Here is a 21,169-nt window from a genome sequence, read left to right on the forward strand (position 1 = left end):
CAGAAACGACGGCAGCGTCCGGATCGACACCCCTGCTTCAGTAAACTGCAAAAAAGGATCTCTGGAAGACAAAGCCTGAATTTCAGAAATCCTCCTAGCCGAAGCAATGGCCACCAAAAACACTGTCTAAGTATTAGATCCTTCTCAGCAACCTTATTCAACAGTTCAAATGGTGGGGCCTGGAGGGCTCGCAGTACCACATTCAAATGCCACGCGGGCATGGCTGCCACAGAGGAGGCCAAAGCCAAAGAGCCCCGCGTAGGAAACGGACCACATCAGAGTGAGCTGCTAAAGAGGAACCGTCCAGTTTGCCCCTAAAACAAGCTAGCGCGGCCACCTGCACTCGAAGGGAATTAGATGCCAATCCCTTTTGAAGACCATCCTGAAGGAACTCCAGAATAACCGGAATGTCCGCTCGTAAAGGCGATTCAGCACGCAAAGCACACCACGCCGAGAAAGCTTTCCACACTCACACGTACACTGCTGAAGTAGACTGCTTCTGTGCCCCCAAAAGAGTGGCAATGACTGGTCCTGAAAATCCCTTCTTCCTCAGCTGCTGCCTCTCAATAGCCAGGCCGTAAGACCAAAGTGGGAGGGATTTTCCATCTGAACTGGCCCTTGATGCAGTAGACTGGGAGTCACAGGAAGTCGCAATTGAGGCTCTGAGAGTGCTCGACCGAGATCCACATACCACGGCCGTCGGGGCCAGTCTGGGGCCACTAGAACGACTGGCTCACGATGCCACCCTATGCGGCAAAGAACTCTCCCTATCAGAGGCCACGGAGGAAAAACATACAGTAGCTGTTGTTCCGGCCATGGCTGGAGAAGAGCATCCAATCCTGTGGATTCTGGCTGCCGTTTGCGGCTGAAGAACTGGGGAACTTTGGCATTGCAAGCCATGGCCACGAGATCCAATACTGGTCTTCCCCAACGTTGACAGATCAGCCGAAAAGCAGAGTCCGACAGCGTCCATTCCGCTGCGTCCAAAAGAGTCCAGCTGAGAAAATCCGCTTGAACATTGTCTTGACCCGCAATGTGCGCTGCCGACAGACTCTGAACACGCGCTTCCGCACATACTAGAAGACGAGAAGCTTCCACTTCCAAGGGAAGACTGCGAGTGCCCCCCTGCCGATTGATGGAGGCCACCGTCATGGTGTTGTCCAAGAATACACGAACTGCCTACCCCTGCAGAAGGTCCTGAAAACTCCGCAGCACATTCACAACTGCTCACAACTCCAGACAATTTATCAGCCAAGTCGCTTCGAGAGGGGTCCACGATCCCTGGGCTACTCGATGAAGACAATGGGCTCCCCAGCCCGCAAGGCTTGCATCAGTCACGCCTTCCACCCAATTGGGAGACACCAAAGAAACACCCTTCTGCAAACTGGCTGACCGGAGCCACCACGCAAGACTGTCCCTGGCCCGGCTCGACCAAGGAATGTATCGTTGATAATCCAGCGACGTTGGTGACCATCTGCTCAAAAGGAAATTCTGAAGAGGCTGCATGTGAGCCCTTGCCCATGGAATGACCTCCAAGGTCGCCATCATGGAACCGAGGAGCTGAACATAGTCCCACACTTGGGGAGCACGACAACTCAATAAGGTCCGTACCTGAGAAAGCAATTTGATCCTTCGCCCCTCAGGGAGAAACACCTTCCCCCGCTTCGTATCAAATTGCACTCCAAGATACTCCAGACGCTGAGTAGGAACCAGATGACTTATCCATATTGACCACCCAACCTAAGGATTGCAACACCGCAATCACTCAGTCGGTGACCACTCGACTCTCCTCTGCTGTCGTCGCCCAAATCACCCAGTCGTCGAGATATGGATGCACTCGAATCCCCTCCTTCAGCAGGAATGCCGCCACCACCACCATGACCTTGGAAAAAGTGTGTGGGGCAGTGGTCGTTCCGAAAGGAAGAGCCTGAAACTGGAAGTGCTGACCCAGCACCGCAAATCTGAGAAATCTTTGATGGGGCTGCCAAATGGGAATGTGCAGGTAAGCTTCCCTCAAATCGAGAGAAATCAAAAACTCGCCTGGTTGAACAGTAGCAATAACTGCCCTTAATGTTTCCATGCGGAAATGACGAACCCGCAAAATCTGGTTTACTTTTCTGAGATCAAGAATAGGCTGAAAAGCCCCTCCCTTCTTTGGAACCACAAAGAAGATGGAGTACCGACCTGTGCGCCTTTCTAGAGGAGGAACAGGAACGATAGCCCCTATCCTTAGCAGGTCTCGCAAACACTGCAGAACCGCTGTCCTCCTGGCCCGCGATACACAGCGGGACTCCAGAAAAAAGTCTGTGACGGGAGAGAAGAATTCTAGCTTGTAACCTTCTCGCACCACATCGAGGACCCACTGGTCCAAAGTAATTCTGGCCCACTCTGGAAGAAACAGAGAAAGCCGACTACCGATCTGATCTCCTCCCGAGTGGACCTGCGCCCCATTGGGAGGCCCGAGAAGGAGCCCCTGACAAGAGGGGGGTCCAGCTGGACGCTTCTCATTGCAAAAGGAAGAACGCTGCCCAAAACAAAGACGCTGAAAGGCTGCGTTGGACCGCCCTGGGCGATACCACCGCATCTCTCTGAAATGTGACCTTGAGGCTCCCTGCCTGGAAGTAGACTTGGGCCTATCCTCCAGAAGACGCTGAGATTTGGAATCCCCCAAATCTTTAACAATCTTTTCTAGGTCTTCCCCAAAAAGCAATTTCCCTCGGAAAGGCAATTTAATGAGCCGTTACTTAGAGGCCATATCTGCAGCCCAATAACGGAGCCACAGAAGACGCCAAGAGGAAACGGTCAAGGCCATGAGTTTGGCCGAAGCACGGACCAAATCATACAAGGCATCCGCCAAGTACGCCAGCCCAATATCCATCAGCGACATCTGAGGAGTTCCCAGCATAACAGACTCCGAAATCGAATCCATGACAGAATGTAACCAACTGAGACAAGCTCTAGCCGCATAAGAACTACAAACAGAAGCTTGAAGTGTCAAAGCAGCCACCTCAAAGGCACGTTTTAAAGAGGCCTCTAGCCGTCTGTCTTGCATATCCTTAAGTGCCACACCACCTTCCACTGGAAGAGTAATCTTTTTAGTGACCACCGTCACCAGGGCATCCACCCTAGGTAGAGCAAACTGCTCTAAACGGTCCGCTGAAACCGGATACAGCCTGGCCATAGCCCTGGCTACTTTCAGCCCCCCCCATCCGGATCCGCCCACTGGGCCGAAATCAACTCTTCAAAAACTTCATGTAACATAGTAACATAGTAGATGACAGCAGAAAAAGACCTGTAAGGTCCATCCAGTCTGCCCAACAAGACAAACTCATATGTGCTACTTTTTGTGTATATCTTACCTTGATTTGTAACTGTCATTTTCAGGGCACAGACCGTACAAGTCTGCCCAGCACTATCCCCGCCTCCCAACCACCGGCTCTGGCACAGACCGTACCAGAAAAGCCTTAGAAGGTCGTCTGGTACTAGCCATCTTGGGGTTGACCACCTGAGAAGCCGCAAGCTCAGGGTCCTCTATATTCAGGGCTTCCAGCGCCTGAGAGATAAAGGAGGACAACGCCTCCTTATAGAAAATCCTCACGGCGGAAGAGTCCTCCGGTTGGTCAGCGAGGACACCATCCTCCATGTCCTCTACCCTCGTCTGCTCCGAGAGAGCCACCACGGAGGAAGCTGCAGGCGACCGTATGCAGGACCCCTCCTCAGACCCTAAAGAAAGCCTAGGCTTTTTAAGGGAGGAGAAATCCTCTTGGGAAAAAACCAAAATCTCTTGGTTACCCCCAGACCCACTGAGAGGATCAAAGCCCGAAGCTGTCGCAGACACGTGAGGGGGGGGCAAGGCCCTTTTCAACAAAAACGCCTGACGGAGTAGCAAAATAAACTCTGGCGAAAACCCCTCCCCCGCAACGGAGGTCGCAACCATGGCACCTGCACCACCGCCCACAGTGCATGACGCCCCCCCCCCCCGACTCCCCTACCAGCGGAGAAGCTTTGCCCAAAACCGCTACCGGAGCCAGCTCCGCAACCGATCGCAAAATGGCGCTAGAATCGCCAGGCTCCGGGCGGGAAAGCCCGCTCTCGGGGGGGGGAGGGCACCGCTCCCGTTGAGTCCCACAAAATCAGAGTACCCTGCGCTGCAAAGGCCCGCTGCCAAACGCCGTTTCCCGAGGAGGCAGAAAAACAGGGAAGGAAAGGAACAGCAAAAGTCTGTTCAGAGGGAATTTGAGGTGCAGCAGGGACCCAGCAACTACGTATGCTGCCAAAGGGGACACCACCAGTCCGCCAACTCCGGCTCAAACTGGCCACCAGCCCAGGAGCACCCTCAGAGGCCTTGGACCCAGAAACTGGAGAAAGAGCCGTTCACCACCTGCTGAGATAGAGACATACTAACTGAGGAAGGAGCTGGCCATCTGGTATCACTGTCTTTAGTTTGTTTACTTCTATCTCCACCTGCTGGTAGGCGGACTTAACCCACTAGTTCCTGGATTTATCTGCTGCAAGTGGCAAGGAAGCTGAGATCCCACAACGAAACAACAGAAATACGCAAGGAGTGGGAAATAGATCAAGCAACCCAGAAACAAACAAGGAGACTTAAATCACTGGTAGAAAGTTTATTTGTGAAGACTATTTCCCGTTCCTTGTGTATTTCTGGATGTTTTTTTTATTGCATACCTGCAAATCTCCCTCATGCAAATTCATTGTGAATATCCTGAAAACTCAACTGCCTGGATGTGTCAAAACAGGGCTGAGAACTACTGTTCAATGAAATCCAATACTATGCCAGCATTAGACGTATTTTGTCTTGCTCCTCCTGTAGCAGCAGCTTCTTAGTCATTAGGTCAGGGTGCAGACTCTATTTATTTATTTAGATTTTGCTCACACCATTTTCGGTAGTAGCTCAAGGTGAGTTACATTCAGGTACACTGGATATTTCTCTGTCCCAGGAGGGGTCACGATCTAAGTTTGTACCTGAGGCCATGGAGGGTTAAGTGACTCTGCATTGTTAAATTCTTAAGCCCAACATCTGTTATGACACACAAATATCCTTCAGTGAAGATTACTTATTCCTACATACTTCTACAAAGACCACAGAGATGTCAGCTGCATTAAGCTCGTCTCATCTTGAAAAATGCAAAAGGTGTGACAATTAGCACTGAGGCTACATGGCCTAACATCCTCTACATGCTCCATGCTTATGTCTACTGACTCTTTTGGAGTTCTACTACTAAATTGAAAGGCTTGTGCCCGAGTTGTGTCTAGCAGAGCTCCTATGCATTCTAAGTGTTGTGATCGGCTTAGCTGGGACTTGGGGTAATTTATTCAAACCTTATGAACTCCAGCAACCAATATGACAGAAGGTACTGTGCACACAATCAAGATGTGCTCTTTATCAGTCAACCACTCAAATAGAAAAACACATGCCAGACTCCAGGCTTCTTTTCCTACCATTAGCTGAAGCTTTGACAAAGGCTGGGGCTGTTACTTAAGAGGGGTCCCCTTAAGAGGGGATTCCTTTCAGGATCAAAAGCTTGACAGTAGGTGCACTACTGGCTATCTCAAAGTTTAACAAAACTTGCTTGAAAGAGATGACACTGGTAATTTTGCAGTGGAACAGTTGTGTGTTCAATTCTTGCCAAGGGAAATAGTTTTGCAAGCTGTGTAGATTATTTTGATAAGGTTAGAGTTTGCTCTATCAATATGTACATTGAGATATTAGCTGGAAAGTTAAGAGGATCATTTGTTGCTGCAAGATGGGGAAACTAGCTAAACGAAACATAACATTCCACCTCTACATAGAGCTTCAAGTACAACTATGATACTTTCTAGACACCTGCTTAAAGGTAACTTGATTTATGCCACACTGAAAGAATGTGATTTAAGATATATCAGATAATAATTGCTAGATGTTTCACATATTTCTAGAAAAGCATTACTCTGCTCCATGCAGGTTTTTGAAAAAAATATTTTTTTTTTGTTCTTTTAAGAGTGGCAACATGCAATAGCTTCCCTTCCCCATTTCAAGACTGCCACTTGACAAGGGCTATACAGTCCTATGACATGTTCTCTAATTCCCTGCCAAAACTGATGGTTCATGGTGAAAAAGTAGAATCCCCAGACTACTGCTCCACCCAGAACAAATATTAATTTGAATAACTGCACCCCACCAAACAGTCCTACCTAAACCCTTCCAATCCCACCTCTCTGCAAAATATATAGCGAGTCTCCTTTGTCCCTGCAGACTTTCCTTTCAGTTTTCCCCATCAATGGCAGTCTGGAGGAAATAGGCAATTGCCTTGCTGGCACCATCTTTCAAAGTGGTGCTTGCTCCCATTGCCTCCCAAGTATGGGGCAAAGGAGGTCCACAGGTGACCTGGTATCATTTTGAAAGATTGCAATAGTGATATAGGCACAAATGGAGATCCTGGCTCCAGGCTTTTAATGAAAAGACTGCATTCTCATATTTGGCCCTTAGTCAAGAAATTCACTACCCATGGAATTGAGAGGAAGGATGCACTGCCGCTATCTTTCCTTTAGGAAAACTATAAAGGCCAGATATTTGAACAGGCCTGAGTGGGCCATGGCTAAAAATGCACTTTCAGATTATCAGCTTTTAATGCGCCTGGAATATGCTTTGGCTGTCAGGTGCAACAGTGATGTCAGAGGTAGTAAGGTCAGCGAGAGGATAAGAATTCATCTAGCATTTCATTGAGAGTTTGGCAAGAGTTGAGAGAAGGACTGGGGGGTGGGGGAGGGCATTGCTTTCTAATAGCATTGTGTTAATTTGCTTTTATTTGGAGTGGAGTAGCCTAGTGGTTAGAACACCGGTCTTGCAATCCCAAGGTGGCCGGTTCAAATCCCACTGCTGCTCCTTGTGATCTTGGGCAAGTCACTTAACCCTCCATTGCCTCAGGTACAAACTTAGATTGTGAGCCCTCCTGGGACAGAGAAATACCCAGTGTACCTGAATGTAACTCACCTTGAGCTAGTACGGAAGAAAGTGTGAGCAAAATCTACAAAATAAATAAATAGTACTATGCTTAGATCTCATGCTAGCAAGGTCTGTAAATAAATGCATGGAAATAAATCCCTCTTGCCCCACAAAACCTCTACACTCATGGAATAAATTGTGAGGTGTTCCAGAGGGAGGAGGCAGCAAGTGCAAGGGGTTTTTGCCATTTTGCAGAAGTGTGTGGCTTATGAGCCTATAACATACATTTTAGGTGCCAAATGAAGAGTAGAGGCAGCTTAAAGACTCTACCCTTCCTGTATAGACCACCAAGGAAGTTTGACAAGAAAATGTTGGGAGGAGAGAAAGGAACCACATTATAGGTCTTTGTGGTCCCGAAGCATCACTAGACACCTTAGCATGGCATTGCTCGGACGACATGGGGGATGATCACTATGGCTTGCCACAGGAATGTACTGCTTTGCATGCAAGCAGCACATGATAACACATTCTGATGAAAGTCTGTGATAGTAAAAATAAATGAAGATAATTTCTGATAAGAACACTTTTACATACAGTAAACCTGATTTACCAAGAGTAAATACATGATCACAGCTTAATACATTGGTCCCAGAATCAACAGACAGCATATCAGTTAAACATATGCTTGAGCCACCGACTTCAATGCAAACTGTATATGTGGTTAGTCCAGGAAGGAAAAACAGACCACATCTGACTTCAGTGAGTACTAAGTTAGCAAATGCAGAGGCGTTACAACTTAACTTAACTGCCTGTGGAGGCTTCACTGGATAATGCTGAATGCATTTGTGCAAGCTGTGGAAAATCCTCATAGTAATTGGAGGATATGTGAGTTTGTCTGAAGTTTGTATTGTTGTAAGAGTGTACTGGAGACAGTATATGGAAAAGCATCAAGGATATGTTTGACAGAATTGAGAATTGTAGCAAGATTTTGTAAGGAAGCTGGGAGTATACCGATTAAAGCTTTCATACATGAAAGGGAAACTGAACAGTGTTGTAACAGCACTTGGACAACTGAAGTACTGGGCACTTGTTTGTTATCCTGCAGACTCACACTATCAGATGGTTGTACTGGCAGGGGCAGCTACAAACGGGATTTGTCGTCTACATTTACCTGCCAGCGAGTGGTGCATCAGCTCTAGGAACCTACATTATTACGGTTCAAAGCAGGTACACACTGGTAAACAGAAATCCACTGTAGCATAAGTATATACGCCATGGATATCATGCAGAACCACTCATACCGTTATCATCCACAGTGACAACTTAGGAACCTGTTGCCAAACCTCTTGACAATCAGAATACCCTCTATGACAGGGGTGGGCAACATCGGTCCTCAAACCATTCGGGTTTTCAGGATTTCCCAAATGAAAATGCATGAGATCTATTTGCATACAATAGAGGTAGTGCATGCAAATATTTCTCATGCATATTTATTGGGAAAATCCAGAAAACCCGACTGGGTTGTGGCCCTCAAGGACCGAGGTTGCCCACCCCTGCTTGTGCAGCTACAGCAATAAACTACTGCAGTCCCCAGCATAGAAAGACATTTTATATAGGCCTGAGCACATTATATAGACATATTAATTTGGTAAAGGTGGTATGTAGCACCTAGCCAAAATCCTGAGAACTGTTCACCTGAAAATCCTCAGTATTTAACAGAAATCTAGTCTACAAGGAAGACAGGAAGGAAATATTGCAAAGATTTTCTCAGCAAGTCAAAACAAAAGGCAAAGGGTCAGATAGCACTAAATCTAGAAGTCCAGATGTGCTGAAGTTCTCATTTTATAAACTGAACACCACACAGGGCAATTAACCCTATGCCCTGGCATATCAAATGTAAGTGTAACCATAACAACTGGATTCCAAGTCTTAACTCCTAAAATAAGTGGGGCCCAAGAACAATGGTTCACCACCTAGAAAAAAAAAAGCAGCCACCATATGATTGCAAGATACAGAGTGGGGTCATTTGAGGAGGCCCCGTGAAGAATACCAAAAATCAGCTAAACACTCATTTCTGGCTATTTTCTAATCAAAGCAAAACAGAAGCTTTGGTCATGGTACCTAATCAAATTTCTGTATTTTTAAAATAGTCACAGTTTTGGGAGAAAACTGTTAAAACCAGATATGCAGTGAGCTGATGCTGAAATGAGGAAATATATTTTCATACTTCTTTTAGTTCATCTCAAATAGGAAAACAAATGTAAAGTCAGAATATAAACAAATCTGGAAAGACATTTCTTGGTAATAAACAGCTGTCCTCTTTCCTACTAAACACAATTTATACAGCACTAGAGTCATATCACTGAAGTGTCCCTGCTCTGAGCTCATATAGACCAAGTCTCAGCACAGAATATTAAGGGGCCTATGTGCTAAAGATTCTCTCTCAATTTATATGTCCATAGGAAGAGTTTATCACACAGGGCTCGGATAACTCAGGTCACCCAGAAAACAGTGAGTTGGAACACAACTATAGACCTGGAGACTAATTCATAAGTAATCACTCTAAATGCCAGATCACGGCAAATTTTTCTTCTTATAAAGAGAGGAGTGTGGTAGCCGTGTTAGTCCACTCTTAAGGTTATCAATAGAAAACAAACAAAATAAAACATAGAAAAGAAAATAAGATGATACCTTTTTTATTGGACATAACTTAATACATTTCTTGATTAGCTTTCGAAGGTTGCCCTTCTTCGTCAGATCGGAAATAAGCAAATGTGCTAGCTGACAGTGTATATAAGTGAAAACATTCAAGCATTACTATGACAGTCTGACAGGGTGGGAGGATGGGGGTGGGTTGGAGGTATGCATGGGGACATCAAAGCATATCATTGATATTCTAACAGGATGGGTGTGGATAGGTGAGGGGAGGGTGATCAACAGAGAAATACAGCTTTATGGTTTATAATGGGCTAGGAACCCCAGATCCTTGTTAAGTCCTTTCTGTTGGGTGTTAAAATATTCAATCACTAGTAAGAAATGCCCATTTCTGGCAAAAATGAAACGGGCGCTAGCAGGGTAATCCCCCCCCCCCCCCGTCCTCCCTCCCTCCCTCCCTCCCGAGTTGCAGACACCCCCTCCGTGCCTCCTTTCCGAGTTGCACACCTCTCCTCTTCGTCCCTCAGTGACGTGGTTGCGAGGGCCGCCCCGCCCTCAACGTCATCGCGTTTTGACGCGAGGGCCGCCCCGCCCTCAACATCATCGCGTTTTGACACGAGGGCGGAGCTACAGTGACTGGAGCCTGCAGGCCAAACCGGGTATCTCGGGCACCTCAAGTTTCCGGCTTGAGGCTTCAAAGTGCCTTTTATATATATAGATTTTGACTTCAAAGTTCTTACGTTCTTGTATGGTTTTAAAGTTACCTTTCAGGATTCTCACTGTGAAGTCACTGGTACAGTGTCCTGGTCCTGTAAAATGCTGACCAACAGGGGTGGGAGCCCTACTGGCACCAGTATTGTTCATGTGATGTCTATGTAAATTGAATCTTGTCTTAAGCATCTGGTCTGTTTCTCCAATATAGCATCCTGCATTAGAATTTAAGGGGCCCTTTTACTAAGCAGCAGTAGGGCTAACAAGTGGGTAGCATACGCCAAATCGGCTCTACCGCCAGGGTAGCGCAGGTACCCTGCGGGAATTCCAAAGTTGGTGCACACTGTTTCCTGTGGTAGAAAATAATTTTCTATTTTCTAACACCACATTGGTGTGTGCCGCCTGATTTCTGCATGAGTAGTGCATGAGCCCTTACCGCAAGGTCAATGAGTGTCAGTAAGGGTTCAGGGAGTAAATAGCCATGTGCTACTTTTAATTTTACTGCATGGTCATTTACTGCCCCCATTAAAAAAGGCAGTTTTTCTCAGCCGCAGTAAAAAATGGACCAGTGCGTGCCAATCTCACATGTCCACAGGCCACTTTTTTATGGCAGCTTAGTAAAAGGACCCCTAAGTTTTTTTTCTTTTATGTAATGGCTGGTAATGCCTTTTTCCTTTTTTGCCAATTTCTCTATTTCCTTGTAAGCGAATTGTCCTCGGAATAATATTTGAAGTTTTCAATACATATAAAATTTTAGCACATACACACAAAATAAATACAAATATTGGAACCGCAATCCTCTGAACAAAATGCCCTTATGAGACCCTCTAAAGCAGGGTTTCTCAACTCAGTCCTCGAGGAACCCCAAGCCAGTCTGTTTTTCAAGATAACTACAATGAATAAGCATGAAATATATTTGCATACAAAGGAGGCAGTGGATGCAAATATCTCATGTGTAGTCATTGTGGATAACTTGAAAACCAGACTGGTTTGGGGTTCCCTGAGGAGTAGATTAAGAAACCCTGCGCTACAGGTACTCTCCTCTTTCCTGCCAAAGGTTACAGTGCAGCTCATTAACATACACAATCATCTGCTCCAGGGAGTGGAGGCTTTCATTTTACCAGCAAATATAACCTATACATCTGTTGCAGGAATACTAAATTTAAGAACTCAAATTTTCAAACTTAGGAACTCTTGCCACATTTAGACCAAACTGTACTTTAGCAAAGATTCTGTGCAACTGGAAGATGATGAAAGTGACAGCTCTGGCACTGTTCCTAAAGAAATTAAAAACTAAAGCAGGATCAACCTAAATATAAAGTACTAAGCACTTTCATAGGCAAGGTACCTGATCTGATGCTCAGATACCATTGGCTGCATCCTTGGTATGCTGGAAACAGTGTTCTCAGCTCTTCAAATTAAAAGAGGGATAAGCAGCTCATAACTGTCCTAGGAAATGATCCTTTCAAAAAAAAAATTTTTTTTTTTTTTTGGGGGGGGGGGTTATTTTTTCAGGCAATTCAGTGCTTTGGAAGACTAAGATAAAACAGGGTTTGTTTAATTTTCTTAGGAGACATGTAAAGGCAGAGAGTGGGCATTCCTGCACTAGACAGTGCATCTATATTGCCACGACCTAACTGGTTAGTGTATAGATAAAGTAGGAGCCCTTACCGCCTACAAAATAAGTAGCAGCAGTAAGCACTCACACAGTAATTTTTAAAAATGGCTGCATGCTAATGGCAAAATTAGCACATGGGCATTAATTAAATAGAAAACCGGGTTTCTGCAGCCACAGTTAAAGTTACCTTAGTGCTCAGGAATGACCCATGTAAGGGCAACCTAATGCCAATTTATTATTACATGACATTTATATCCCACACATACCTCCAAAGTTCATTTACAATGAAAAGAGCTGGGCAATTCCCAGGAGCATTACAAATAAAAAGTAACAGGCAAAACCTACTGCAGAACCCAGTCATACATTAGTGACCCAAATATTTTCTAAACAGAAAGGTCTTCAATAATTTATGAAATACAGCATAATTACCTTGGGCTCTAATCTCCACAGGCAATGCATTCCAATTACTAGACAATTACTAGCTGCTTGATATGCAAAAATTTGAAAAAAAATCTCTTGTATACCAGCTTCATTGGATTTGGGTAATGGAGAGTTAAGAAGCCCCTGGCCTTTGGGCATGCTTTTCTAAATGATAGATGAATAAGACATGTGTCATGTAGTCTGGAGCAGCACCATGAACAATTAGGAAAACCAATGAGCATAACTTAACAGGCAACAGTGGTGTGGCGCTATCAAACTTTGGTACCTAAAAATAAAACAGGCTGTAGTATTTAATAAAATTTGAAGTTTCTGTAAAACTGTATCTTTACAGCCCATATAAACAATATTACAATAGTTGATATGAGCCAGCACCAGTGTTTGCGCAATCATTCTAAACACCTCAGGCTTAAAGTTGGACCTGATGCAACATAATTTCCATAACACTCTAAAACCTTTGACTGCTAATGCCTGTGTCTACTCTTCAAATGTAAAACATTTATTAAAAATCATCCCCAGTATTTTAAGAGAGGACTCTAAAGGAAAATTAATATCTATACTCAGATTTTTCTCATCAACCATGTTAAATTTACGGCTAAAAATTATAAACCTTTTTCCTTGTCTATTTTCAGCCTAAAATTGGCCACCCACTCTTCCATCACATTTAACCACAATTTTTACAACAGTGTTGTAAAAGGATACCTAAATACCTGAGTGTTGTTTTAGATGGACTCTTAAATGACACAAAGGGGTAGATTCAAGAAAGAGTACCAATAATGAAGTGCAAAAAATATGGGCACTAAACACCAACTCTATAATGGCAACTGCATGTGAAATTGCCATTATAGAATAAAGTGTAAGTCAGCATGCACGTACCTAACTATAGGCACAAGCACTTAGCCATACCAAAAGTTGATGTAAATGGTCATGCCTCAAGTTGGCAATTGCATGCGTAAGTTATAGAATACTATAACTAATGCATGCAACTGTAAGAAATGCCCCAACCCACCCAGGTGCATGCCCCCTTTGTACTTAGGCGCTCTTCTATAAACCTAGGTCCTGATGCACAAAACATACCATGCTAGTAGTAATGTCCAATTTTGACCAGTTCAATCCAATTTAATGTGCATGTTATTTTGCGAGTAATGCAGAAAGGAGTCCTGCTGCTCATGGTACCAGACAAGAATCATATGCAAATGTATTACGACGAGCTGATTAATATTAAAATCGGCATTCCGAGCAATGCACAGAAAGGAGCGTATCCCTTTAATGAGCAAGTTTTTATGGGATGTCAGGAACTGTCATAGCATGATGGTGGCTTCTCAGCGAAGTAGTCTGCTGTTAATAGTATTTGTACGTGTGTGTGTGTCCCACACATAACACTGTGAAGAAGTTATCTTGGAACCAAAAAGCCTGTTGTGGAGGCACCAACAGCACCCAGTTTTGAAAAAAAGCTTCACATGGCTTTCATATATGCACATATATAAACAATAAACCCTTCAGGGTGTGAAAATTGGTGTGGATCCCCACAAAAAGGAACTTTCACACCCCAGGTGGGTTATTGCTTATATGCATGTTATGAAAGCCATGTGTAGCAGTGGAACACTGTTCTGGGCATGTACATAACACCGGCATTTAGAGGGTGACTGTCCTACCCATGCGCTGCTTAGCAGGTGGCTGTTCTATACATGCACTGGCTCTTTCCCTACCAAGTTGCTTGCTTGCTGTAATTACAAGCAGCTCATTTGCATGAGATTTCCTTTGAGCATCGCTCACTATTTCAAATTCATCAACTTTTACCGGGGATCTAAAAGCAAGTCTTTTACGCATCAGCACTCTGGTGCCTAAATGGTATAGCGTGCAAGTTCAGCTATGTGTGTAACTAGAAACTGGTACTGACACTAATTAATGCTATTTAAAATCTATTATTGGTACTTAAGGCCAATTGGTGCCTAATTTAACAAAGTTAGGCATGCAACTGGCACTATTCTATAAACTGTGCACCCAATTTGGGTAACAGTATCTTCCACCTTGTATTATGCTGATTGAAATATGGAGCCATACCTTGGTGAAATATGGAGCCATACCTTGGTGAAATATTTATCTGAGGGTTTCTCTTACTTCACATATTTATAATTGAGTATACATATATATTTATAATAGAGTATATTACTATGCGTACACTTTGTAGCGCTCTAGAAATGTTAAATAGTAGTAGTAGTAGTATACCAGTCCACATCTATCACTTTCCTTATTGCCTAATTGTTAGTGAAATGGCCTGAAAACCAAGGAAACTGGGTTTGATTCCCATTGCAGTTCCTTGTGACTCTGGGCAAATCACCTAACCGCCATTGCCCTAAGTTCAAAATACGTACCTGTATATATAATATATAAACAGCTTTCATTGTAACCACAGAAAGGCATATCCCCTTTCCCTTTATTACACCAACGCTAAGGGTGAGGTTGCTGGTTAGGTTAATACTGCTGGGTTAAACCATTACTTCCCAAAGCAATACTTCGTGGCTTTGCCTTGTATACGTAAACGTTGACACCACCCTTGGGAATCTGGTATTTCAGGTGCTGGGAAGCGAAGGTGTTGTAACCACAGCATTTATAACAGCATCTGAAACGGTGTTTATATCTGAATGATGGCTGATTTAAGAAAAGAGAGTTCTAGGAGTTTTACATTTGCATAAACAGCATTCATTTACACTATGGAAGGTTATGCGTTAAGAATGTTAATTCATCACACCATAATTTATTACTAATAAAACACTATATACCACTTTCACGATAAGCTACGAGACTTGAAAACTCGGCCATCGACATTAGAAGGGTTTACAATGTGTAAGCAAGGCAAAGTGACACCAACTTTCTACTGTTACTTTGATTTTGCTGCTGTGTAATTTCAGCTATTTTTAACTAAAGGAGAAAACCTCAACTCGGCACATTTTCCAGCAAAAACAAAACCGGCCACTGCTCTTAACCAAAGCGGAAAATATTTTTCCCTTACAAGAAGGATAATTAACATACCAGCTCAGGAAGCGCAGTGAGAGAAAGTTGGGAGCTTTCCCTTTTCCTGCGGATATCGTTGACCCGAGGGCCCCCCCGCAAAAGTTTGCCCAGCCGAGCAACAGGCAAGTTGGCTCTTGCGGTGTTTACTCACCTTATACACGTCTCCATAGGTGCCGCTGCCAACCCTCTGGATTAACTCGAAGTCCTGTTGCGGATTCCGTCTCTGGATTTCGGCGCTCGGCCGAGGGTGAGACTCCATGATCGCTCCGGCTGCCAGCGGTGGGGAGGGGGGCTAAAGCTGTGAGCCAGGCCCTTGCTCCATTCCTGATCACGAGGGGGGAGGGGCGAGAAAGCGAGAGCCTTTATTACCACCGCCCGTCGCACCGCTTCTAAGTTCTCACTGGCTCAGAGTCAGGACAGGTGAAACGAAACCCAACCAAAGTGCTTTCTTTCCCTTCTGGCCCCGCTCCCCACAGGGGGGACGTCACTTCCTGCCGCCGACAACAGAGCCCCGGCTCACCCCCCCCTCTCTCGGTTCCCGGCGCCTTTGATTGAGCGGCAGAAACCAGGGGCCCCGCCGGCTCTCCCCCCCGTCACGCACAAACGTACGCCCCGGTTAACCGCACCTTTACCTGGCGCTCGCCCGCACCCCGCCCGTCCTTTTTACTGCCGGTTGAACCGGGACGGCTGGGGGTGTGGAGAGGGATGCCGAGGGCGGGCGCGCGCTTCTAGAACTCTCAGACCGATTCAAAGCAGCAGCAACAACAACGTTCCAAGCGCTCCCCGTCCCGGGAACGTCACCGACTTCATCACTACTCCCCGCACTGCCCCGAGACTGGTCTGACTTGGCACGGAACGCGAGCGCCTCCCTCCGGAAGAAGGACCGCACTGCGCCCGAGGGCCCGGTCGCGGCCTGAGCACGCGCTGGCCCGGCCTCTCTCTTCGCTAGGTCTACATGCCCAGCCAGTTGCTCTCCCTGGCATTGTGTCCTGTGCATTTTTCATTGGTGCCCTGCCTCTTCAATTACTTGTTCCTACGTTGGAATGGAATCATAATTTTTACTCGGATGCTAGGGTTAAGATATTCACGTATGGATCTTTTTTTTTTTTCCTATTTAGGGGTTAGGAAAGGAAACCACATGTTTTCCTAAGCCATTGCACTAGTTATTAGCTCAGTCACTACAGTCAATAGACTATTTCATAATGCATTTTATCATATAGGGTAGCTTTACAATTCATTTGAAGCTTTTGTTGGTGAGGTGTGGACTCATGTTTTCTTAAATAAAATAGAATCTTTCTCCCTAAGGGCGCAGCTATGCTTAATCCCATGACATCTGGTATGAGTGAGGAATGAACCTCACTGGTATACCAGAGGCATGTTGGATTATTAGCTATGATCACACTCTCTTATGTTTACCACCCACTCTTTCTAATACTTGCAGTGTACTTCCGGAATTCATAAGGTGCAATGGGCTAGATTCTATATATGGTGCATGAAAAATCTGCCCGGAAAAAAAAATACGCCTAAATTTTATAGAATAGGCTTAAAGTACCATGTGGTATATAGAATATGCCCATTGGTCTGGGCTGATCTGGTATGATTAAAGGAAAGAAAATTATCAGGTAAGTACATAATTTTTCCATGCAGGTCCTGTAATCACAAACCCCCTGAAGCACTGGTTTGTCCAGACCCCTTCTGAAGCAGACTTAATGTTGGAGGGGAGTAGGACAAAGCAGGCTTCAACTCAGGTGTTTACTTAGAGGGCCCATGCAGCGCTGATGCTTCTTGATCTTTGGGCAGACCTGGGAGGAGGTGGGGGGCAACAGCAGTCTGACAGTAAGAAGGGGGAGATGCTGGACACGGGGTGGGGATACAGAAGGGGAGATGAGAAGTTGGCAAGAGGAGGAGTGGGTAGAAGGGAAGGGGCGTGCTGGCCATTGGTGGGGGGTACAGAGGAGAAAGGAAGATGACCTGGGAGGGAAGGGGCAGCATGGCTGAAGGTTCACCTAAGGTGTCCCATATCCTTAGTTCAGCCCTGGCTATCAATAGGCAGAGTGTCCCATCACTATCTGGATAGTACCAGAGCCATCTGTAAGAATTTTCAGTGGTGCTATCTGCATAATGCAGAAAATTCACAGATAGGGAACTCATTAGTATAGCACCGGCTGCTATACAGACATATTCTTTATTTCCATTTACTATACCACTTTGACTGAGACACCGAACTAAGTGGTTTACAAGCTAAAAACAGAAAAGAATTACAAATTCAAATAAGACATGGGCAAGACAATCAGACATAATACAACCAAAGGTGAAGACACATAAGAGCAGATTGAGAAGCAGGGTAGGTAAGAATCTGCCCCTTATCTTTAACTGTATATCCCACCTTGTATGATCACCCAAAGATAACTGGAGGAATAGCCTAATGATTAAAGATGCAGACTGAAAACTAGTGAAGCCAGGGTTCAAATCCTATTGATGTTAATTGTGACCTTGAACAAGTCACTTCAACCTCTATTACTTAGCCTAGGAATCCTTTTACTAAGGCATGCTAGCATTTTTATCATTCACTAAATGCTAGAGATGCCCATATATTCCTATGTATACAAATTATCCCAAACACTCTTTCCTTTCACAATTTCACAAGTTATTCCTAAAATGAGCTAATTCATAATCAACTACTATCAAACGGGGATCTTCAGAGTTTCAAGTACTTCCACCATCCAGGAACTAAGCCTCAATAGTTTTTTATGGTGTTGCTTGAATCGTCATTGATCAACCCGTGATTTTTTATTTTTCTACAAAAAACGTTCTTATTTATATTTCTTTTCACAATTTCTTTATAACTTCTCATAACTATAGCACCAATATGCTATGGGCATCTCTAGTGTTTAGCACGCACTAAAAACGTTACCGTGCCTTTTTTAAAGACCCCCCCCCCCCCCCTTTAGTGATTAAAGATGCAAACTGAAAACAAGGGAAGCCAGGGTTCAAATACTGATGATGTTACTTGTGACCTTGGACAAGTCACTTCAACCTCTGTTACCTCAGGAACAAACTTTGATTGTGTCTGCATTAACTCCTGTAACTAACAAAAACAAACAAAAATCCAACATAAACAAGTTGAAAAGTGCACACTGCAGCATAACACAATGACACATTTCCCCTTCAGCCATTCACAATCATAGATAGGGGTGACAGGCCATATCACTGAGTAAGGGAAAGTATACAGCATTTATTTAGGGACTGGTAGTGTATGTTGATTTTATATTTCTGTGAGTAGTATGGTATGTAGATGTGCATCTCTGAAGACAGTGTAGGTATATGTCTGTGGGGATGAATGATAGGGTATGACAGATGTTCAGTAGAGTCAGAGGTTGTCTGGGGGATTCTTTGGATGGTGGATAGTTAATTATGGTGTTGTAGGGTGAGACAGCATCCCCTAATTCTGTAATCTTGTGCACACATTTTCCCCCTTTGCACACAAAATTGCACATGTAGGTTATAAAATACTGACATCTATGCACATGAATTAATTGTTAAATTAGGCATTAGAAGGAAATTTACATTTACACAAGTAACTGCACTTAAGTGCTATTCTATAATTCTATTGGGCGTAACTGCGAGAGGGATGTGGACATGGGCGGGGTTAGGGGATGCCAAGCTCTTATGCACTAAGCTTTTAGAATAATATCAGTTATGTGCACAACTGCTGCATTTATGCATGAGCATTGATGCCTGCAATCAGTGGCGCAGCCAAGGGTGGGCCCAGGTCCACCCAGTAGCAGCACACCTATGAAGTGTCTGGCAGGGATCCCCAAGCCCCACCAGCTGAAAATTCCCAACAACTGTCCTTCCTGCATACCAGCCTTCCCTCTAATGTATTCCCGCCTATGCAGAAACAGGAAGTTGCATCAGAGGGAAGGCTGTGGGGCCAACATAAGCAGTGTGTATTAGTTGCTGCCTGCTGCCAGTGAAAATCTGCTATTTAAAAGGTATGGGAGGAGGGGGATGTTTGAGAGACCATATGGCATGCAGGCGAGAGAGGGAGAGACCAAATCACTTGTGGGACAGGGTGGAGTTCTGCCCACCCATCTTGGGCCCAGACCCACCCAAAATTGGGTGTCTGGCTATGCCCCTGCCTGCAATTGAGCTAGGATAAGTTCTCATGCCTAAAGTTAGGGATATATATGTGTGGTCTTAACACATATATTCAATAATGGCAATTACATACCTTCTTGTGGGCCCTTTTACTAAGCATCGCTAAGCCCGGCGGGCTTACCGCTTGCTATTCTGGAACTACCGCACCCACCCCCTGTGCACGCCATTTCCAGTGCTAAAAAAATAGTTTCATTTTTGTAGCGCCAGTTCTTACCCAGTGGCGCTTCCCGATTACTGCCAGATTAGCATGGGAGCCCTTACCGCCACCCATTGAGGTGGCAGTAAGGGCTCCCATGCTAATCTGGCAGTGATCCACCCCAAAATGGCCACACGGCAAGTGGTTCAGTTAACGCATGGCCATTTCTTGTCCTCAGAAAAAGACATCCTTTTACCCACTGCAGTAAAAGGGGGCCTCGGCGCACGTCAAAAACACGCGCTGACACTAGCCAGGCCCCCTTTTCCCACAGCTTAGTAAAAGGATTCCTGTATGCCCTACATTCCCCTCTTTTCTTACACTCCCTCCCTCTGTGCTCCCCTTCAGTGTTGATTGCTTGACCATGACACTGCCTCTCATTCACCTATGGCATTTGGGATCCCTGTGACCTGACTTCCCTAATTCTTTGCACGTAGTTGTGGCACGTTCTCCATTTCAGCTATGATGGGGTTAGGAGTCCCTATCACATAAGTTACCGAATTTCTTCCCATAGCATGGTGCTTGCTACTTCCCCTTCAGCAGCAGCATAATTTCTCCATTCTTCTCTGTGGTGATGGCACTGCCTTCTCTCCTGGTTCTCCTCCTATCTCTCCCACCGCACCTTCAGAGTACACTCTCATGGATCTTCCTCCACCCCCATCCCGCTCTCTGTTGGAGTTCCCCAGGGATCTGTCCTTGGACCCCTTCTTTTTTCATTCTACACCTCTTCCCTGGGCTCACTGATCTCATCTCATGGTTTCCAGTATCATCTTTATGCTGATGACACCCAGCTGTATCTCTCCACACCAGACATCACCGCGGAGACCCAGGCCAAGGTATCGGCCTGCTTATCCGACATTGCTGCATGGATGTCCAACCACCACCTGAAACTGAACATGGCCGAGCTTATCGTCTTTCCACCAAAACCCACTTCTCCTTTTCCTCCGCTCTCGATCTCAGTTGATAACACCCTCATCCTCCCCGTCTCATCTGCCCGCAACCTTGGAGTCATCTTCGACTCCTCCCTCTCCTCTGCGCGTATCCAGCACACAGCCAAGACCTGTCGCTTCTTCCTCTTTAACATCAGCAAAATTCGCCCTATCCTCTCTAAGCACACCACCTGAACTCTCATCCACGCTTTCATTACCTGTCGCCTTGACTACTGCAACCTACTCCTCACTGGCCTCCCACTTAACCATCTATCCCCCCTTCAATCCGTTCAGAACTCTGCTGCACGTCTTATATTCCGCCTGAACCGATATACTCATATCACCCCTCTCCTCAAGTCACTTCACTGGCTTCCGATCAGATACCGCATACAATTCAAGCTTCTCCTTACCTACAAATGCACTCAGTCTGCAGCCCCTCATTACCTCTCTACCCTCATCTCCCCTTACGTCCCCACCCGAAACCTCCGCTCACAGGACAAATCCCT

General features: G+C 45.3%; 1 protein-coding gene across 1 annotated transcript in view; it reads right to left on the reverse strand.

Annotated features, from left to right (window-relative positions):
• The window catches only part of MAP4K5 (mitogen-activated protein kinase kinase kinase kinase 5), a 354,391-nt gene extending 338,215 nt beyond the window's left edge, over positions 1 to 16,176 (reverse strand). The window contains exon 1 of the mRNA XM_030214063.1: positions 15,532 to 16,176. Within this exon, the coding sequence (XP_030069923.1) occupies positions 15,532 to 15,639 (108 nt within the window). The 5' untranslated portion in view covers positions 15,640 to 16,176. The remainder of the gene's footprint in view (positions 1 to 15,531) is intronic.
• Positions 16,177 to 21,169: the final 4,993 nt, after the last annotated feature.

Source organism: Microcaecilia unicolor, chromosome 9, assembly GCF_901765095.1.
Source record: "Microcaecilia unicolor chromosome 9, aMicUni1.1, whole genome shotgun sequence".
Lineage (NCBI taxonomy): Eukaryota > Metazoa > Chordata > Amphibia > Gymnophiona > Siphonopidae > Microcaecilia > Microcaecilia unicolor.